The sequence below is a fragment of the Triturus cristatus genome, chromosome 3_1, assembly GCF_964204655.1.
Source record: "Triturus cristatus chromosome 3_1, aTriCri1.1, whole genome shotgun sequence".
NCBI lineage: Eukaryota > Metazoa > Chordata > Amphibia > Caudata > Salamandridae > Triturus > Triturus cristatus.
The window spans coordinates 510,903,932-510,924,543 of NC_140583.1; the positions used below are offsets into that span (position 1 = coordinate 510,903,932).

Sequence of the window (20,612 nt, forward strand, 5' to 3'; positions counted from 1 at the left end):
CTATATGTCCTTCAAAACCTTCCGCTCCACGTCGCCCGCAGTTGGTTCTGGGGACTAGGTGATCATGAACTTCCTCTGGGGTGGCTCGAGACCACGACTGGCCCTCCAGTTTTGTCAGTGGGCCACATACCATGAGGACATGGGGATGATGAATGCCTACCTGTACTATCTCACTACCTGTCTCCTGGTGATCCATGGCTGGTATAATTGGGCCGTTTGGATCCGTCCTACCGGCTGGAGCTGGAGCACCTCAAGTTCTCCCGTATCCAGGCCATTCTTTATGGGGCACCAATTCCTCAGGACTTGCCAGTAGTCACTCGCACAGCCCTCCTCGCGTGGTATTCTGCGCTACGACACACCCCTGGGACGCCAAAATGACACTTTAGATACCCCTTTGGCATGGCACCTGGTTGCGAGAGGTTAGGGCAATGGTGGGTTTCCAGCACTGGGACTTAATAGGAACCACTCTACTGGGGGATGTATAGAGGGGTGAACACCTGTCTTCTTTCCAAGTACTACTGCGCGCATAATCCATGCACTCTAACCAATTCTACAAGTACCTCCAATTTCGACATGCCCTTACCTTCCACATCCCCGACCGCACAGCAATCCCGGAGTTTAGGCCACTGTAGGCTAAACTCCTTATGGGTAGCCTAAGGAAGGGGTGAATATCACAAATTTACCGATCTCTAATAAACAATACTCAGTCCACAGTAGACTTACTTAAGGCCCGGTCGGAGCAATGGGTGTGCCCTCTAGATGAGGAGGACTGCGGAGAGGCATTGATGGCCCCTAGAGTACTCACTTTATCAGCCATACTTTGCCTCATTCAAATTTACTACCTCCACTTTGTATACCTCACCCCTGTACGACTGCAAATAGGGGTTTTCTCCCCACCTCCAGGTGCCCGCGATGTGAGGCGGAGCCGGCCGACTTCTATCACATGGTCTGGTCCTACGTCATCATTTCTGAGTACTGGGCATCGATTGTGGAAGAGCTAAGTGATGCCCTGGGCTGGCAGGTCCCCCTTAGTGCTCTTGCCCTTCTCCTAGGGGTGATCCAGGGGTTGGATTTCTCCAGTGCTGACCGATTGTTCCCAGGGACAGCCAGTTTAGTGGCCAAAAGAGACATTGCGGCGGCCTGGAAGAGCTCAACATCTCCTTCTCTTGTGAAGTGGCGGAAAGGAGTGGATTGGCGCACCACTCAGGAAAGAACTGCATATGAGGCCTAAGGCTGCCCGGCCAAACACGAACGCATATGGGGCAAGTGGCTGGGCTTGATAGGCTGAGATTCCATAGCTCATGGCGGGTAGGCTCCGAGGGACAATACTGTTTTCTTGTGTGCTGCATGGCCCTCGCAGGGAAAATTAGGATAATGTATCCTGCTCTCTCTTGTTGCATCACAATGCTGTACTTTTCATTTTGTTGTCATAAAACCAATAAAATTGAGTATAAACAAAAAAACCAGAAGGTGAATCTTGCAGTAAAGTAATCTAATGGTTGCTATGTTAGATGTTAACCCAAACTGAACTTAAATGCTGTTTTTACTAGAAAAACGAAGATTGGAAAATTTTAATTAATTACCTTTTATTTTTGTTCCAGATCAAATAGCCCTTCCAGATTTTAGCGCTGGAGCAATGGAGAACTGGGGGCTGGTCACTTACAGGGAGACAGCCCTGCTGTATGACCCAAAGGTTTCCTCCATTGGGAACAAGGAGAGGGTGCTTATTGTGATAGCTCATGAACTTGCCCACCAGGTACTGTCAGCGTCCTACAAATACTTTAAAACATGTGATTTGTTTAGATCTGATCTCACGTAATAAAAAAAACCATAACTAAAAAGCAAATATATACATATATATATATATATTCACTGAAAAAACCATAGGTTTTACACATGTTATAGTTAGCTGGACATTTTACTGATAAAAAACCATTGAAATTCCCCCGTTATAGTTAGTGCAGGCAACTATAACTCACGCGACCGCAATCCTCTGCTGATGCTAATACTGTATTTAGACACTTATTTGCCCATGTCTTCTTCCATTAAATTTTAGCTATACATATATTGCAAATATTTTTTTTTCATAAAGACACATATGTCATCAGCAGAGGATTGCGGTCGCGTGAGTTATAGTTGCCTGCACTAACTATAACGGGGGAATTTCAATGGTTTTTTATCAGTAAAATGTCCAGCTAACTATAACATGTGTAAAACCTATGTTTTTTCAGTGAATTTGCAAGGTTTTTTAAATGCTAATTCCTAACTATAACGTGTCTGAAACCTATGGTTTTTTCAGTGAATTTGTACGGTTTTTTAAATGCTAAGTTACTTTACGCCGTTCGTGGCGTGCGCGCCCACTTAACGCAGTTCGTTCCGTGCGCGCACGGTGCGCTTTGCGCACCGTGCTCGCACAGTGAGCACGCGGTGCGCTTCGCGCACCGCGCACCCACTTTACGCAGTTAGTGCCGTGCACGCACGGTGGGCACGCGGTGCGCTACGCGCACCGCGTGCCCACGTTACGCTGGATGGGCCATGTACGCACGATGCGCTTCGCGCATCATCCGCACACGGAGGACATATTATGTGCTTCGTTGTGAAAGGTAACCTATTAATTGTTCCTTGGATGATGTATGTCATGCACAAAGGTTGCTCTTCGGGCACCTTTTGCACACGGGGGTGGGAAAGTGTGGATAGTGTTTTTTTATATTCAATTTTTACCGTACGTGTACGGTAAGCGTAATCGGCGTTTTTTCGAAAAAAAATAAAATTGAATTTTTTGCCTTGGGGGTTCTATTACACCTTGATCAAGGCTAGGTGGTTAGGAGCTGTCTAACATGCCCCTTTACATGTTTTCAACCTTTGTTTTTCCTCCCCCCCTCAGAGTGCGAGAGAGAAAATGGCGGCCGCCGCTTCCTGGTTTCGACCGATTCGAATGTTTACTAAGCTGTAACAGCCAATCAGAATCGCGCTCGCGCACGGCACAGTACGCGTACGGTAAGCTTACCGTAAGCGCACGGTAAGCGCACCGTAAGCTGCCACAGATATATATATTGATTTAAATGCTATTTTCTCGGGAACTACTGAACAGATTTACACCAGACCTACAAAAGGCACTTCCTTGACCTGTAGACTACCTCTCTGCCAAATTTCAAGTAACTCTGTTCAGCCGTTCGGGCTGTAGCTGTGTCTAAAGGTCCTATGGAAAAATGCATGGGAAAAACGCGTTTTGGGACCCCCCTTTTTTCTCAGCCCCTGCTTGACGAATCCCCCCGAGACTTTCAGGGTAGGAGCGGAGCGTAGCGCCCCATTAGTTTTGAAAATTTCGCGAGGATTCGTCGACCGGCGCCAAAGTTATTCCAAATAGAATGTTGCGGTTTTCCTATGGAAACAGGGTCCTAACTATAACTACCTACTGGCGACCGCCAGTAGGTAATATACATATATAGCTAGATTTTGGGTCATCCCTTTTCATTCATTGGTTTGTTAACCTGCATTTCCATTTTCCTTCCACCTACCTTAGCATACAGTAAAAGGATAGGGTAAGCCTACTTCAGCCATCGTCTCTTTTGCTCTGTGAGTGACAGCATTAAGTCCGATCGCATGTGTGCGTTATTCTTTAAAAGAAGTTCACTTCACTTTCAGTTTTGGATGCCAATACTTTACTAACCAATGCTTTCTTCATTCTGTTCATAATCGCTTTGTATTTTCTTTAGTCATGCTTGTTCACACTATATTCAAAGACAATCGATCCTTTTCGTTGTGTCAAATACGAATTAAAGCACTTGATACAGAGTTTGGCTCAAAGGGATACTTCCGTCACAAACATGAAGCATATCCCGTCCGCCGTATAACAAGTGCTCTATGATATAATGCACTTGTAATATGGTGGACGGGATAGCCGTCATATGGAGTAGCTCGGTCCGCCAAACTGTAAATAAGACCTAAAGTTTTCTCCGATGTGTATTAGAGATAAAAATAGTTTCTATACCCGTTCTAAGAACACTTTGCTGCTCAGGAGCACACATACTTTACTATTAAAGGTATATGCATTGTTAATTTTTTATTTACATTTTTAATACATGCATTTGGTCACCATATTCAGGTGGCATATTTAGTTTTCTATCTTTGTTGCATTTGCTGGCAATAAAAAAAAAAAAAAAAAAACCTCACAGCTGGCAAAGGCCAGACCGTTTGGCTTTGCCAATGATAGTTTACAACTGGCAGACACAGATTTAACTATCTCTCATAAATTATGTATTATCTATAGAGAGGGACATTAATTTCACTCTAACACCACCCCCCACGGCCACTGGGTGTTGCAAGTGTCATTTAACACATTCAAGAGCTATTTATTGATCGTCACTGTTATTCGTGAAGTTAAGGTCTTTGCCATTGAATAGACATGTAGCCATTTCCTTAGTATAGCAGCGATCTGTGTCCATGTAGTGTGGGGCATCCTCTTTCAATTTACATTTTTTGTGCAGTTATGATTTTTCACCCATGTTCTGGAGCAGTCCCTGAACATTCCCTAATTTCCAGTTGTTAGTGAAGTCTACTTTGGTGCAGATTTACAAGAACTGACACATCTCTGCAAATTAGCAGAGATGCGTCTGTTCAATGGCATCACACAAAAACCCCTTGTGCCACCATGGATGCGGCACATTTACATTGCGGCGCACCGTGGCGCAAGAATTTAAAGATGCGAGACACTTATGTTGGCGTAAAGGTAACGCACTGATGGAGTCGTGTCGCAAGCACGACGCTACTCCAGCAATGATCATGAATGCCTATTCCTATTGTACTGCATCACTCCAAGCAGGCAAAAGGTTTTGCCGCAGCGGTGTCGTAGAAGTGACTCAGTGAAATCTTGTAGATTTTACTGCGTCACTTTCACGAGGCTTTCTTGTGTCCGAACACCCACCCAGCATACATTATACCTGATGCATGTATAATGTGACGCAGGGCTTTACAACATGACGCATCTCCCTAGATGCATCACGTAGTAAATGTGTTGCAACGTGGCGCATTGTTTAAGACTTCGCTGCTTCATAAAAGTGACACAATGGTGGCGTAAAAGTGTCGCAAGGGGGTTGTAAATCTGCCCCTATGTTTTTTACTAACAGACAATATGACAAACCGTCTAGTTGTAGTCCACTATTTGCATTTCTATAAAACAAACACAAAGGACAGCCAGACCACTTCAGAGGAATTGTGATAGATGTATCCACATACAACCCACAGACGGTTTTTGTTACATTCGCAAGAGAACATAAGACTCAAAATAGAGCGCAGGACTCAAAATGTGATGGATGGAAGACTGGTCTCCAGGGTATTGAGAGAATTCACAACAGGACCTTGCCTCTGAAAAGCCAGTAGGCTTGTGTACAGACAGTCATAAGTCAGACAGCCTCTTGCAAGTCTGTAGGGCTGGGGCATAATCATCACATGCTGAACATACCTTCACAGAGGCCATGTGAGTCGGGCAGCAGGGCATAATCATCAATCAGCAAAGTGCACCTTTGAGCGGGCAGTATGGCTCAATCAGTGACATGTGTCCGGTGCACATATGCAGTCAGCTAGGTCTTGTATAATAAGAATCAAATGCTAAACAGACATCTGAAATACCAGAAGAGGCAAAGCTGTGGGGCAAAATATATCACATGTGAGGTACATAGCAAAAACATCTGTAAGATGGGTATGAAGAAGAATAACTTACATGTCTGGGGTACCTTGGACAGACAGATAGGTTTTAGGAAGAGTCAGTAACATGTTTGCAGTATCTTATAGAGGCTGCTAGAGAAGAGCCCGTGCTAGTCACATAATATGTGTAGCTCCTTCAGGCTGTAGGACTGGAGTAAAGTCTGCCATATATAATATAAACCTGTGACAGATCAGTAGGGCAAGGGCAGAATCAAGGAGATGTGCTGCACACCTTTCACAAACCTTTTGAGGATGGGCCATCAGTCATTCATACATGATGTATCACTATGACAGCCGGATATTACAGGGGCAGTCAGTCACATTCCAGGGACAAGTGGGATCTGCTTTCATCTAATGTGCTCTAAGATAACTCTACTTTATGCCTATTCCAGTTCTTCTCCAACTGAGTTCTATTTATCTTCTGGGTCCCGGGTCCTTGTCTGTTTGTGCCTTCCTAATGGTCAACCCCTTAAGACTTGCTGGTATTTTACCTCAGGAAATGGGCTCCAATTGGCCCAGGTAAGCTCAGTGGCAATCCACGCTCTCTCTGCTGCCAGTGCTAATCAACCGTAGTGGTCCACCACTCAGTATCCTTACCAAACCTTTTGCCTTCTTGCTTATATTTTTCAGACCCTTTTTGCTGGCTTTAGGACTCTAGGCACTTTACCACTGCTAATCAGTGCTAAAGTGCATGTATTGCTCCTTTGAACATGGTATGAGTGGTTTACAGCTGTCTGCCAAATTTAATTTTTTGTAAGACCCTTGTACAGTGGTATCCCATATACTCGGGGCCTGTTAATTAAATTCTACTAGTGGGCCTGCGGCGCTGCTTGACCACTCACAGAAGTAGCTTTTCAAACCTGTCTCAAGCCTGCCACTGCAGGGCCTGTGTGCACAGTTTACTGCCACAGTGATTTGGCATTTAAAGTTACTTGCCAAGCCTGAAACTCCCCTTCTACTACATATAGGTCACCCCTAAGGTAGGCCGTAGGTAGCCCTATGAACAGGGTGCTGTGTAGGTAAAAGGTAGGGCATGTGCCTTTATTGTGTGGCATGTCCTGTTAGTGACAAACACCCTATTTTGTTTATCAATACAATGAGTACAGCTCCTCTCATAGGTTAGAATTGGGAATTCCCTCATATGTCTTTAAGTGGTAATTTCTTATCTGATATGGAGTAACAGTGCCATGTTTGGTATGTTTGGAATAGTGATGATAAATCCTGCTTATTGGTGTAGGTGGATATTTGATTACTATTGTAGAAATGCCACTTTTAGAAAGTCGGTATTTCACTGTGCTTATGACTCTTGTGCTTTGCAGCCTGACTCCAAACCATCTCTAGGGCAGAGTTTGTGCATATTTTCCAAAGAGCCATCACAGTGTAAGGTTTGGGTTTAACAGCGTTGCATCTGCATTCATCTGCATACTGAATGGTCTTCCTGGGCTGGAAGAGAGGGAGGTAGGGCACACTTACATTCAAATAGGCTGTGTCCTGCACTCACACAGAGGGCTTGATTACTCTCTACTGAATTCTGGAGCCAGGTTGAAAGGAGGTGTTGTGCACTTCTAACATTTCTTTTAAAGTTACTTCCACATCAAAGACATTTTGAGCATATGTACAGGGGCTCTGACCTTATGTTTTTAGACACTGTGTGGGACTTGTAACCAGACACTGCTGGCGCTATATGCTGCACATTGCCAGGGACTATTGTACTGCCAGAATGAATCGCCATTTGGACTACTTGCTTGCTGTACTGGCCTGCTGCTTGCTGAGCTGCTGGCGGGACTGCCACTTTGCTAAGTAAAATGATGTGCTGGTCTGCTGCCTGTTTCTCTGCCTTTGTTTCCCCCAGTGCTCTCCAGAGGCTTGTGTGCTTGCTTCCTCCCACCCTGTTTCGCTGGAATTCCTCTGACCTAGAGGAATCCATTGCTAACTGCCAGTTTGTGGAGCGCATGGCGAATGCTTCATTTTGGACTTATATTCTACCAGGAACTGGCTTGTGTGGGGCACTTAATTTATGTTCACACTGCGAGGCCTTCCTGCTTCTCTAAGGATTGAGAATTTTTTATGGAAGCGTGGTAGGGCACTCTGTCGCTGACTCAGCAGCTGTTCTTGCACAGGCTGCACCAAGGAGGGAAGACTGAACCAACGTGCCACGCCACGTTAATGTTACTAGGTATTTGTTGAGCGCGCGGCTACTCCCAGGAGTGTCCCGGCGCTGACCACAGGACCCGTAACACAAGCCAAAACAAGCTGAAAAGAAGGCCCTCGGAGATATTAAAACAGCATGGTCTTTAGTTTACGACGAAAACATAGAAGGTCCTTTTCCTGGCGCAGATCAACAGGGAGTTTATTCCATAAAGACGATACCAGAACCTGAAAAGAGCGGCCGCCCTGTCGTGAGAGATGAAACCTGGGAGTATGAAGCAGGTGAGCAGAGGAAGACCGTAGCGAACGTGAAGGCACGTAGTGAAGACAACGGGCTCTTAGGTAGGGTGCACCGATTTTATGAGAGGCCTTAAAGGCAAGGACCAGAGCCTTAAAGAGAATTCTTTTGCGAATAGGCAGCCAGTGTAACGTTCTCAGAAGAGGGGAAGTGTGTGTGCGTCGGTCAGCGAGAAAAATCGCACGTGCAGCAGCATTTTGAGCCACTTGGAGGCGATTAAGAAGAAATTCCGGTATACCCAGATAAAGGACATTGACATAATCCAGTCGAGACAGGATTAAAGCCTGTACTGCTATCCTTCTGTGGGATTGAGAAAGCAAAGGAAGAAAATTCCGTAACATTCTGAGCAAAGCAAAACATGTACCTACCACAGATTGTACCTGGGTGCTCATAGAGAGTTTACTGTCTAGTTTAACCCCAAGATTCTTTACAGTGGTAGCCAGATTTGTAGGCGGGAGCATGTTAGAGGGCCACCAGTCACGCCAATTTTCATCTGGTGGACCGCCCAAAAAAATCATTTCAGATTTATCTGAATTGCATTTCAGGTGATTAGTATTGAGCCAACTGAAAACTGCTGAAAGGCAAAGCTTAATGTTATTACCATCCAGGACTTCATCTCTGGCACACGTAAATAGCAATTGAGTATCGTCTGCATACGAGACGATGCTGGCACCGAATGATTCAGCCAGCGTTGCCAGAGGTGCCACAAACACATTAAAAAGTGTAGGGCTCAAAATAGAGCCCTGAGGGACTCCAACATTCATAGCTTCAATGTGAGCCTCAAAAGGAGGGGACCAAACAGTTTGCTGTCTATTAGTGAGATAAGACCGAAACCACTGCAAGGCGAGGTGCCCGATACCGCACCTCCATAGGCGATCTAGAAGAAAGTCATGGGGTATGGTATCGAACGCTGCCGATAAGTCAAGAAGGACCAGCACTGCTCGGCCGCCCCCATCCAAAGTAACCTTGATCAGTTTAGAGACCTCAAGGAGAGCAGTTTCTGTGCTAAAGTTAGCACGAAAGCCAGACTGGCTAGAATGTAAGATGTTATTAGATTCTAGGAAATCTCCGAGGATGTAATTGACATACTTCTCCAAGGTTTTGGATAAGGCAGGGAGCAGTGAAATAGGTCTATAATTACTCGCTATCAGGGAGTCAGCGGAGGATTTTTTCAACAAAGGGAGAATTTTACCCAGCTTCCACTGCTCCGGAACAGTCCCCGTAGACAGCGAGAGATTTAATATTTTATTGACAGCAGGATTAATCATCTCAGCAATTGAAGCCAGGATTTTTGCAGGACAGGGATCGGTCGGGGAGCCAGATTTCAGGGTGCGGAGAAGATGTAAAGATTTCTCCATTGGGATGGCGGGGAAATGTGTAAGATGATTAAGAGTAGGGGGAGGTTGTTCGAGCAGCCAATCCAGCTCTAAGACATGATTAAAGCTTATTGAGTCAAATGAAGCTTGTATAGTGGAAATTTTATTTTAAAAAAATACAGCAATGGCATCATTCCAAACCTTGGTAGGGGAAAAAGGATTTTTTATGACATTTGGGGCCTTATGTAGGTGGCCTGGCATTTACCACTTCATAAATACCGAATCATACCGATTCGATATTTATGAAGTGGTAAATGCTATGTAGGTATTCAATCGGTACAAATTACCGATTCGTAGAAATTCGGTAATTACCGAATCGGTATTTACCGATTCAGTAATGAGGCATACCTTCCCATTGATTGAATCAATGGGAAGGTATGCCTCATTACCGAATCGGTAAATACCGATTCGGTAATGGGGGGAGCAAAATCAAGGGTGGCAGGGTGTCACAGTGACACCCTGTTGCACCCCTGATTCCTACATGTGTGCACATGTGGCACACATACATGCCCTAAGGGCATGTATGTCTGCCACATTGCACACTTCAAAGTGCATAAAAATGCTTTTTTGCAGCTATTCGTTATTTACCACCAACTTTTAGTTGGTGGTAAATAACGAATCCACCCAACACCCACACACTCCCCCTACATCTCATTTCATGATTCGGTATTTACTGAATCGGTAATATTACCGAATCGGTAATATTACCGATTCGGTAAATACCGAATCATGAAATTCTCCCCCTACATCTCAAAAGCCTAAATACCAGTCGGTAACGGTATATTTACCGAAAATCGGCCGTTACCGACCGGTATTAGGCTTCCTACATGAGGCCCTTGGAGAGGTAAAGTCTTTCACTACTTTGAAAAGTTCAGCACATTTGTTACCAGCAAGCTCAATTTTATGATTCAGAAAAAAAGTTTTAGCTGAGCGAATGTTGCGGTGATAGGCTTTTAATGCATTTTTATAGATTTGCTTTGCACAGGAGTCATAACCCTGTCGCCATGACCTTTCAAGATGTTTACAATGGCTTTTGATTTTCCTAAGGTCAGCCGTAAACCATGGTGCAGTAGGACTTCCTCTATTGGCGGCACGACTTTGAAGAGGGGCCAAGTTATTGACACAGGATTCAAGCCAATTGTCAAAAGAAGATACATCAGCAGCCAGATTGTCATTAAATGAGGGGGGATGAAGTTTCAAAAAAGTTCCTACGGCCGCGGGGGTCATAGATTTAAAAGATCTAAAGCTGCTGGTGCGTGATGTATAAGACTTGGCTGTTGTAGCAGAGGAAACATTATTACTAAAAGTCAGTAAAAAATGGTCAGACCAAGCTACAGGTGAAGGAGAGGTCATTTCAATTGGTTTGTTGGAGAAAACTTGGTCTAATATGTGACCCTTATCATGTGTCGGGTGTGCCACATACGGAGAGAGATGAAGCATATTCAGGGAATCAATCAATTTAATTGCCTCCGAGTTAAGAGGCACATTCATATGGATGTTGAAGTCCCCTAAAATTAAACAATGTTCATATTTAGTGACCATGGGAGAAATGGCTGACTGCAAACCTTCTAGAAAGCAATTTGCAGGACCCGGTGGCTGATAGATTAGAACCCCAGCGATAGATGACTGTGGGGAGGTTTTAAGAAGAAAACTCATACTCTCCGAGTTCTCCATAGTCAAATTAGGGAGTAAGGAGCAGGAGAGTGAGTTTTTATAAATGATCGCAACTCCTCCACCACGTCCTTTTGAACGATCGTTTCTTAAAATAAGATAATCTGACGGAATAGCGTTAGCAATAGTGGGGTTCGAACCTTCATGAAGCCATGTTTCTGTAAGAAACAACACGTCAGGATTGGAGTCTAGAAGAAGATCCAAAATTTGATACTCGTGTTGTTTGACAGAACGTGTATTTAAGAGCATCATATGCACAGTAGTAGTAGTATGCAAACTCGGGCAAGCAGACGGAAAAGGAAAGCTTTCATCTGGAACAGGGGGTTGTGCAATACGCAAAGGAGGGGGAAGAGAGAAATGGCACTGCTCGCACCTCCGAGCATCCTTAGAGCAAAAAGTCAAAGAGCCGGTGCGACAGTTGACATCAGTATCAAGATTTATGAGGGCATCTCTGGTATACTTATGCCGGGGGGTGTGAGGAGAGATATCAAAGGATGACTTACATGTATTAAGGGTGCAGGCACGGTCCAGCGCGTCCGAGGCGCGGACGGGCGCAGACGGGCTTGCCTTAGGCGCGCCTTTGGCGTCCGCTGCGTGCTAGCGCCACGTGCCGTTTTATCCCCTCGGTCATGTAGAAAGACTAGACCGCGCCTTGACAAAATGGCGGGTCTCCGAAAAAGCTGTGTCCCAACTTCCTGATTTCCCCGAAGTGCAAAATGAGGCAAGCCTTCAATTGCGATTCAATTCGGTTACAGAACAAACAGTTTAAAAAAGCACAAAAGAGCAAATTCATTCAGTTTCCCAACACCAGTAATACAGATTAAAATATTTCAGGACTCACTAAAGGCTAAGAATAAAAATGTGCAAATATAGCAATTTACCAATGTGTGCAAAAACGGCAAGTTTAAAAGGTAGCAGCAAGATGAAATAAAAGCAACAGCTAGTTTAGCTTAATAGGTCCGCCATGCTATATTGGAAGGATGCCATGAGTGTTTAGAAGCTGCATTCGGGGACAGCTACATGTGCCTAACCTGCCCATGGGAGGGACCCAGAGAGGCCTACCAAAAAAAGTCAGAAGTATGCGCCCCCCCCACAGTGGTGACACCTACATTGTGAAATTGTGTTATTTGGTTGTCTGCATTATGGGGCAGTTCTCGACAGAGGTCCAAAATCAGAAATTTATCAGAGTTTGGGAACTAGCCTGAGAATATCATAGTAACACCAAGAGGAGCACAGGAGCTCTAAAATGACTGTATTACCAGTAACACTTGCACAGGCACTTCTGTGCCCTGCGAGGGGAAGTTCAATGACCATATAGAATGTAATAGGAGTGGAGGTCTGCTACACCCTACGGGCGTCTGCCATTATTTGTGTAAATTATGTCCAATTGGTGATATATGATAACTCATGTGTTTTCCTTCTAACTAATTTGCTGCACTTCATGCCCTGATATTTGTTATATATGTCATTTTGATTCTTGCACTGTCAGGATAAAGAGTACTTACTATTCCTGGATTTGCATAGTATGCACAGTATCTATGATTTATGTATCTTTGGTCTATGTTTATATGCAATACAGAAACTTATTTTTATACATCACTGATTTTGACAACCAGTTAAGTATCCCTTTAAACATGTCTCAGGTCTGCCATTGAAGCCTATGTCTTTATTTTTAAAACTTCCATTTTGACCTGGCAAGATAAACCTTTTGCCAGGCCCAAACCTTCCTTTTTAATACATATGTTACCCCACAGGTAGGCGCTGAACAGCACAAAGGGTAGGGTGCTGTGTATTCAAAAAGTAGGACATGTACTTTTAAGTTTTACATGTCCTGGTAGTGAAAAACTCCCAAATTAGTTTTTTACTACTGCAAGGCTTACCTCTCTCATAGGATGACAATGAAGTTACCTTGTTACCTTGTTACATTTAATATGCTGTAACTTTCAGCTCAGAGCAGGTAGACAAGTCAAGTTTGTTGTCTAAAGAGTTGTAAATAAAAGCCCTCTTTAATAGTAAAGTTGGATTTTTCTTCACAATTCCGAAAATGCAGCCTAATCCTGGGACACATGACTAGGTGTAGCTGTCAGTTAGTCTTTGTGTATAATTATATACCATATTCTCTTGTTTCACCATTTACCTCATTACTTAAACGTATTGCTCCTGACCCTGTTTATTTATCTGGTTTTGTATAATGCTCATGTTGTCTGTACTTTGTAAATTTTTGTTGAACTACCTTTCATATGCTTTTATACCCTATGTGCCTTATACTATCCTTATCTTGTAAAGCGCTCTGATACCTCTGGGTCTAGCCAGCGCTATATAAAACCTTCAAGATAAAAAAAAAAATTGCCCCCAGGCAGTGAGACAAGGGGAAGAAATGTATTGGCAGGGTGGACCACTCTGAGTTAACAAAGTGGAGGAGTTGTTACCCACAACATTTGCAGACCACAAAGGTTCTGTCTGAACACTCTCACAAAGGGCTTGTCACTAGCCTTTTGCGACAAGCTGGGACCATGAAAGGGAGGAATGGGATGTCTGACATCTCAAGGGGGGTGGAAACCTCTTGAAGCTTCCTCCACTTCAAAGTAGGTATCAGATGTAAATATTGGACCCTAAGATCCAACTCTTTAGTACTCTTTTCGACTTGTGAACCCTGCCAGGAAGAAGGACTGCTGTACTCCTGAAAGGCCTGCTGTCCTGAAGGACTGTTGTCCTGCTGTGCTGACATTCTGCTCTGCTGCCCTCTTGTCTGGGTGAATAGGACTGGACCTGCATCTCTAAACCCAGGAGCCCAGAGTGACTCCAAGGGCTGGTTGACCGCCCTCCTGATCAGAAGTCTCAGGAACAGAGCAGGCATCCAACCACCTTGAACGCAGCACCTTGACTCTGCTATCTGTGAATTCTGTCCTCCCAAGTGGTGTCACCCCAGTCGTGGACCCTTGGAAGTGGGCTGAAGGTGCTCTGCCATCCCATCTGTGTACTCCACAGAACTGACACATCTCCTTTGTGGCGCATCTCCTTCAGAACCAGCGCATTGTCTCAGCTGCTTGACGCATCACCTTTGGAATCAATGCATTTCCTCTGCTGCATTGACTACTCAATCGCAGCCCTTTAGAACTCGCTACGGTGTGGTGCATCTCCACGCAAGGACATTGCCTCGCCCAATGCAGCCTGTCGGCACAGCCACTGCACAATGCATCTCCATGCCAGGACATCGCATCGCACTTGACAGCTTCCTGAAACCACTGCTGCACAATGTATCTACTCACCCAGACCTCGCATCGCCTCAACTATGCGACACATCCTAAACGAGAGACTCTGCATCTCTTCACAACCCGGATTAAGGCCCATGCTCAATCGCGGTCATCCTGAAATTGTGACTTTTCCCAGTCTTCCGTGACCAGATGACCACAGTTGGTGCTTTGTGCTTTTTGGTGCTATTTTCACTGAAACATTTAAACTTGCATATCTCCGGCTCTACTGATTGGATTTTTGTAATTTTGCTCTTGTTTTATTTAGCAACATTTACTCAATAATTCTCTAATTTGGAGTAGAATGTTTCTTGTGTTCTGTCTTCACTTTATTACTACTTGAAGCATTGCAAAATACTTTACACATTGCTTTCAAGATAAGCCTGACTGCTCTGTGCCAAGATACTGGAGGGTTGAGCGCAGGTTAATTTTGGGTTTTCTTGTGACTTCTCCCTGACAAGGATTTTGGTTGCAGCTTGAGTAGGGTTTCACCCTCTTTCAACTAGTAACCAATTCCTTACACCAAATAACAACATCCTTGCATATTAAGTAAGCAGATGATTGATGATGGAGTACACCTAATTATGCCATGATCAATTTTCTATTCAAGCAGACTAGATTTGTTTTTCCAACATAACCGATCCCATAGCTCCGAAAATCTTTTGGGCTTAGTCAGGGTGCTTTGAGAAGAGTCTCCTGAGGCGTAGCTTCAGGGTGGTGTTTGGGGAGTTACACCCCCCTAATATATTTAGTTCCAGATAAAGAGTTGCTTTCATTCGGGTATGGTGAGGTGTCTGTCGGATTTCACCAGGAATTTTTACATACACACAGACAAAAACACACACATACCTCTGTTCTGAAATTCCTAAAAAAATGTGGTTATTTTGTAAATATTGTGTTTTCTCCTACTTAGTGTCCCTACCAATCCGCATTACTCTCCCTTTCCACTGCCCGTTAGGCCCCTCTCATTCACCCTGCTTATCGTATAATCTATTTTAACATTATATGGTAGCATGCTTGTTGGGAAATCTGAAGCTCCCACCCCCCTATTCCTAATGACCAAGCTACGCCCCTGAGAGTCTGGGCTGAAAGCGAATATATTTTTGCCCAACCTTTAGTTCACAGAAGGTAGTAAGAGTTGGAGGACAGCAGTGCTAAAGCTACAAAATGAAAGACAGTGTCAATATGGTACAGTGGGCTGAGGAATTGTCGACCTCAATGGGGTTGGCAAACTTTTCAGCCATCATCTACTTTGATTTATAGAAAGACCCCAAATTCAACTACCTAATAGAATATTGAATGCTTAAGTTTTAGTAAAGGACTTTCTGAAGTGATCTAGAATTCTTCAGATGATGAGTGTATCGTTTTTGTATATTGCTTGCAACCGCAGGTTTTCCATAAACTTACCCGCTCACCCATATTATTCATTTGTGCACTTACTTATACCTTGATTTGTCTATGCCCTTACTCATTCATCCACTCACTCATGTCATCATTCATCCATCCATGCACAGACCTATGTATCCATCCATCAATACACTCGCTCAGTTATCCATTCCTCCACCGATCCAGACACCAAGTTATCAATCTAGGCCCATAGTATTTTCACATTCACCAATACCCCTCTCAATTAACATAACTTTCAGTTACAAAAAAGCCGGAACTGTCGACTTTGATCATTCTTGTTAATATTGTTTACTTAGATATACATATCTGAGGGAACCAAACGCTGAAATTCTGATTTAAAAAATAAATGAGCATAGGCGCCAGTGGGAGGCAACCCATCGCATGATTTCCCATATTTTACACAAAAGCAGTTTTGTGATTGTGAAATTATGTCTTCCATCGTAATACAAATTACATAGCAAGTAAAACAACTGTTTGCAAAGCCAATAGGTCTGGTTTTGGCTGAGAGCCTCTTAGCTTTGTCGGTGATTGTTTTGTTTCATCATGGTTTTTGTAAGCCTTTTTACTAAACCTTATAAACCAAATACAGAAAAATCTACTTTGGCTAAAAGCCACAAACAACATGCTTTTACATAGCAGCCCCTGGTAGTTAAGGGATCTCATTTGTGCGAATGTGGTAGTTGTGATAGAGCAGAATGCCATCACTCACTGTGAAGTTAACCTGTGGCTGAAGTGAGCTGACCCTTTGTCCCATCCTTCATGAGGTAGTGGGTAGAAGAAACATGTGAACCTACTAATGGATTATGGGAGCTTTCTAATGCTCTTAAAAGTAATTATATAATATCATATATACAAGTTTAGCACTTAATCAAGTCAAACTGATTTTAAACAATACTAAGCACATTTTAAACAATGGCAAACTTGCCCACATATTTAACGAGACATCCAGAAGCTCCTACTCCTTGACGTTTCTGAACTTTCTTGAACAAATACAGATTTTAAGAGATAACGCTGGTAATCAATAGTGAAGTAAGCTGGATGTGCTACTTTGAGTTTGTACATTTCGAAACATATAGGGCCACATGTACGATTCCCAGATTTTGTGAGTTCCTAATTGCGACTTTTTGAAACTCGCAATTAGGAAGTCGCTAAATGCGATGTACCAATGTGTCTCAGACACATTTAGCAATTCCCAATGGGGTCGCAATTGACCTACTTCATTAATATTTGTGAGGTATGTAGCAATTTGCGACCCATTAGGAATCAATAAAAACATAGGGATGGTGGCCTGCTGGGGGCAGCCGACCACCATGTCTGTGTTTGCTTTTAAATAAAGCAAAATTTTTCTTTTTCGAAATGCAGCCCATTTTCCTTAAATAAAAATCCCATACAAATAGAAAAATGAAATGTTTCAAGTTTCATTTTTTAAGAGCTGGCAGTGGTCCGTATCGCAACCATTCACAAAGTGGATGGGGTGCCCTGGGCACCCCTTTCCGTTTGCGACTGACTTGCCACCTACTTGAAGTAGGTGTTAAGCTGTGAATGTTTTGGGGAATTTTTTCAAGTCGCAAAACATTCACACATCCCCAAGTGAGTTGCTGTTAGGAAGCAACACCCTAGACACGCCCCTTCTGAGTACCGACTAGCAAAATAGGGTTAATACATGCCAAAATACTCTTTAATAGTCACAAACTACTCGGATCTTCGTTTGCAAATGCTAAAACCTTTTGTAAATGTGGCCCATAGTGCTTAAAGAAAAACCTGTGCTTTTAGGACTATACCATCAGCCACCTTACCTATGAAGTGATGAAGATTAACCATTGGTTTCATTCTGGTGGATGCTAAACATTCCCCTACATTTTAAAATATTGCAAACAGTGAAAACCAACAATGAGCTCTAAATACTTTATTATAGTCACTGCTACATTCTGACCAGAACTCAGAGTCCCATAATGATGTGCAATTGTAAAGGGACTCCTTCTCCCCATGAGGCACCTTGATAGTTAATACTGAGTATTTATTGTAATTGTCGCCTCAGAAGGAAAGCTTCAGTGTACCTGCTGGGATTCAGACCTGTAACCATAAGGTCAAACAAAAATTCCTGGAGTTGAGGAATTAGTCACTGAGTTGCTAGTCTTAGTGCTTCCCTGTAGCTGCAGACCTTTGGGAGTGGTCTGTTTATGCAGGAGACCAACAAATGTAGGTGAGCAGGATCTTTATTTCCCAGCCTTTCCCAGAAAATGTTGTCAGGCTGATAGCCAAGTGCTGTGCAGGCTCTATAGAAAGACAAAAGCTAGAAATGTTCTGCAGAGTCTCTCTCTGGATTTCAGATGTTGCTCTGGATTCTCAAGCAAGGTAAAAAAAGAACTCTGATTTGGCAAAACAATATATTTCCCTGCCTTGGAAATGGTGAAAACAAATCTAGTGGTACATAATTTTAAAAAATGGTAGACCTTGAACGGCAATATAATGGCTTCATGTGCTGTAGGACTCAAAGGTAGAAAGGCCCACAACTCTAATTTACAAGGCCTTGACTAGACTTGGAAAGATGTTATCAGATAGGCTTTTGGAATTTATTTTTCCACTGTGGGGAAATACTCCTATTCTCTTCCTTGGAGCTCAGGTTCTCATATCTAGGGATTTAATTTCAGCTATAGATTGAATACAACAAAGATTACCAAGCGCATTCAGTTGGAAGATAAAGGCACATCTAAACGCCTATTGAGCACTATTTCCTCTGCTGCAGAAAGCATGGGATAGGAGTGTCCTAGTGGTAAATGCCACAGTATTTTCTTCACCATCAATTACTTGAGGGGTGTGAGATATATTCTGTTCCGACGCGGAATTCGGCCACTCTGCATTATGATTGTAATGCAGAGTTCTGGACAAATTCCGCCAACCACTGTATGTCAGATTTTTTTCTCACCTGCATCTCGAAAATGGCAAGTTGGCGAGCAACGAGCGATATTAGGCAGCCCCTATTGAGATTTTTGGTCACTACGAGGGTACCTGGTGAGATTTCTCAGACGTGTGCGGTCGCGACCGTTCGTGATCAGAAAACTTCCAGTAGGAACTCTAATTCAGAGGCATCAAAATCACCTTGAGCAGCTGCGCTCTCTGGCAGACCGTGTGGTGCCATTTGTGCTGAAATTTCAGCATGGAACGAGCCCCCGGTGCTAAATTACAGCACAAGCAGGGTGATTTTGTGCCGATTTCTGCCCGTTTGTGGAATTCCATGGAATCTCCAGAGTTGTTTGTAACTCCGCAGAATTCTATGGAGTGAAACTCTGTGACTTCTTAACTGGAATATGTAGTCCTTACAGTCTTTCACTGGTTCAAAAGCTTTTTAGTTAGGTGTCCTTTACAACCCACATTTTAGGTCATTGAAATCCTTCCGACCTTCCTCGTCCCATATAAACTCAACAGTTTTTTAACAGACCTCTCATTCTGTTTGTTCGTTCAGCCAGACTTGATGAATCTACAATGAAATTCAGTCTTGCAAAAAATGTTAAAAGTTCTTCCTTTCAACCTGATTCATTTAGATCCCTGATAGCCTCAAAAAAAATCTGCTTGGGTCTCACGTTTGCACCTGAAATCTGATGCCCCAAATATGAGATTTCCTCTTTTGCAAAGCTACTCTTACACACACGTAAAGTTAGACCAGATTATTGAAATCTTTTAATAACCCTCATGAATCTTTCATCATACTCTTCTGTTGTGCAGCCGTAGACTATCCCGATCCTAATAAAAATTAACACCTGTCAAATCCTGCATCAGATGTGCCACATCTCTTTGGGAAACTGTGATGTGGACACTAAACAGTGCAGCATACACACATATGTAAATGCTCACATGGGTGTTTTAAAAACCATTGAATCTTGAGAGGCTTCGTGAAGGCAGATCTGGTGGTAAAAGTTGCAAAGAGTGTGGTCCCAGACAGTAGTGAAATCATCTCATTGATGTTTGGCAGGTGAAACTTATTGACCACCCCCTCCTCATTAAGTACTCTGAAGTCAACACACAGTCTGATCTCACCACTAGCCTTCTTCGCCATGATACTGGGTGCCAACCACTCTGAGGCTTCCACAACTGCATCCAGGGGACATATGTTTTGCAACTCAACTTCTACAGGTTTATACATAGCAACTTGCACCTTCCTGACATTCAAGACAGCACACTTAGCCTGTTTTTTTATTTTGATTCTGTGCACCTAACCCTAAATATAACCCACTTACTCTCTGAAGCAGTGGAAACAATCTTTCAAACGGCACCTATGTGACACCCACTTGTTGTACTTTACTTTCATCCCATGCTCTCAAATCAACTTACTGGATTGCATTCAATAAACACCAAGGGGCATATGTATCAAACTCCCCTTTAGCGAATCTCAAATTGCGAGAATTTGCGATTCGCAAAATCAGATTCGCTAAACGGGATGTATAAAATAAATCGCTAATCATTTGCGATTCCTTAAAAATCGCAAATAATTCGCAGAATCCCGTATTGCGATTTCTTAATAGCGAAATTCGCTAAATAAGAAATCGCAAAAACGGGAATCTGCAAGCCTGGTGCAGGCTGATGACATCACAAACAGGAAACTGTAGTGATTGCCTGCACCTGCTCACCTGAGCCACACCCAGAGGCTGCTTGTGGAGTGTGAGGAGGCTTTCCTGGAGACAGCAACCAGCAATGGATCCCAAACAAAACCAGCAGGGCAAAGATGCAGAAAAAAGAAAGAGAAAACACAAGTTTTCAGAA

General features: G+C 43.5%; 1 protein-coding gene across 3 annotated transcripts in view; it reads left to right on the forward strand.

The window, feature by feature from the left end:
- The window catches only part of LOC146860504 (aminopeptidase Ey-like), a 724,459-nt gene that overhangs the window by 313,868 nt on the left and 389,979 nt on the right, over positions 1-20,612 (forward strand). For all 3 annotated transcript variants that reach the window (XM_085644417.1, XM_085644415.1, XM_085644416.1), the window contains exon 6: positions 1,602-1,756. In XM_085644417.1, coding sequence (XP_085500543.1) covers positions 1,602-1,756 — 155 coding nt within the window. The remainder of the gene's footprint in view (positions 1-1,601; positions 1,757-20,612) is intronic.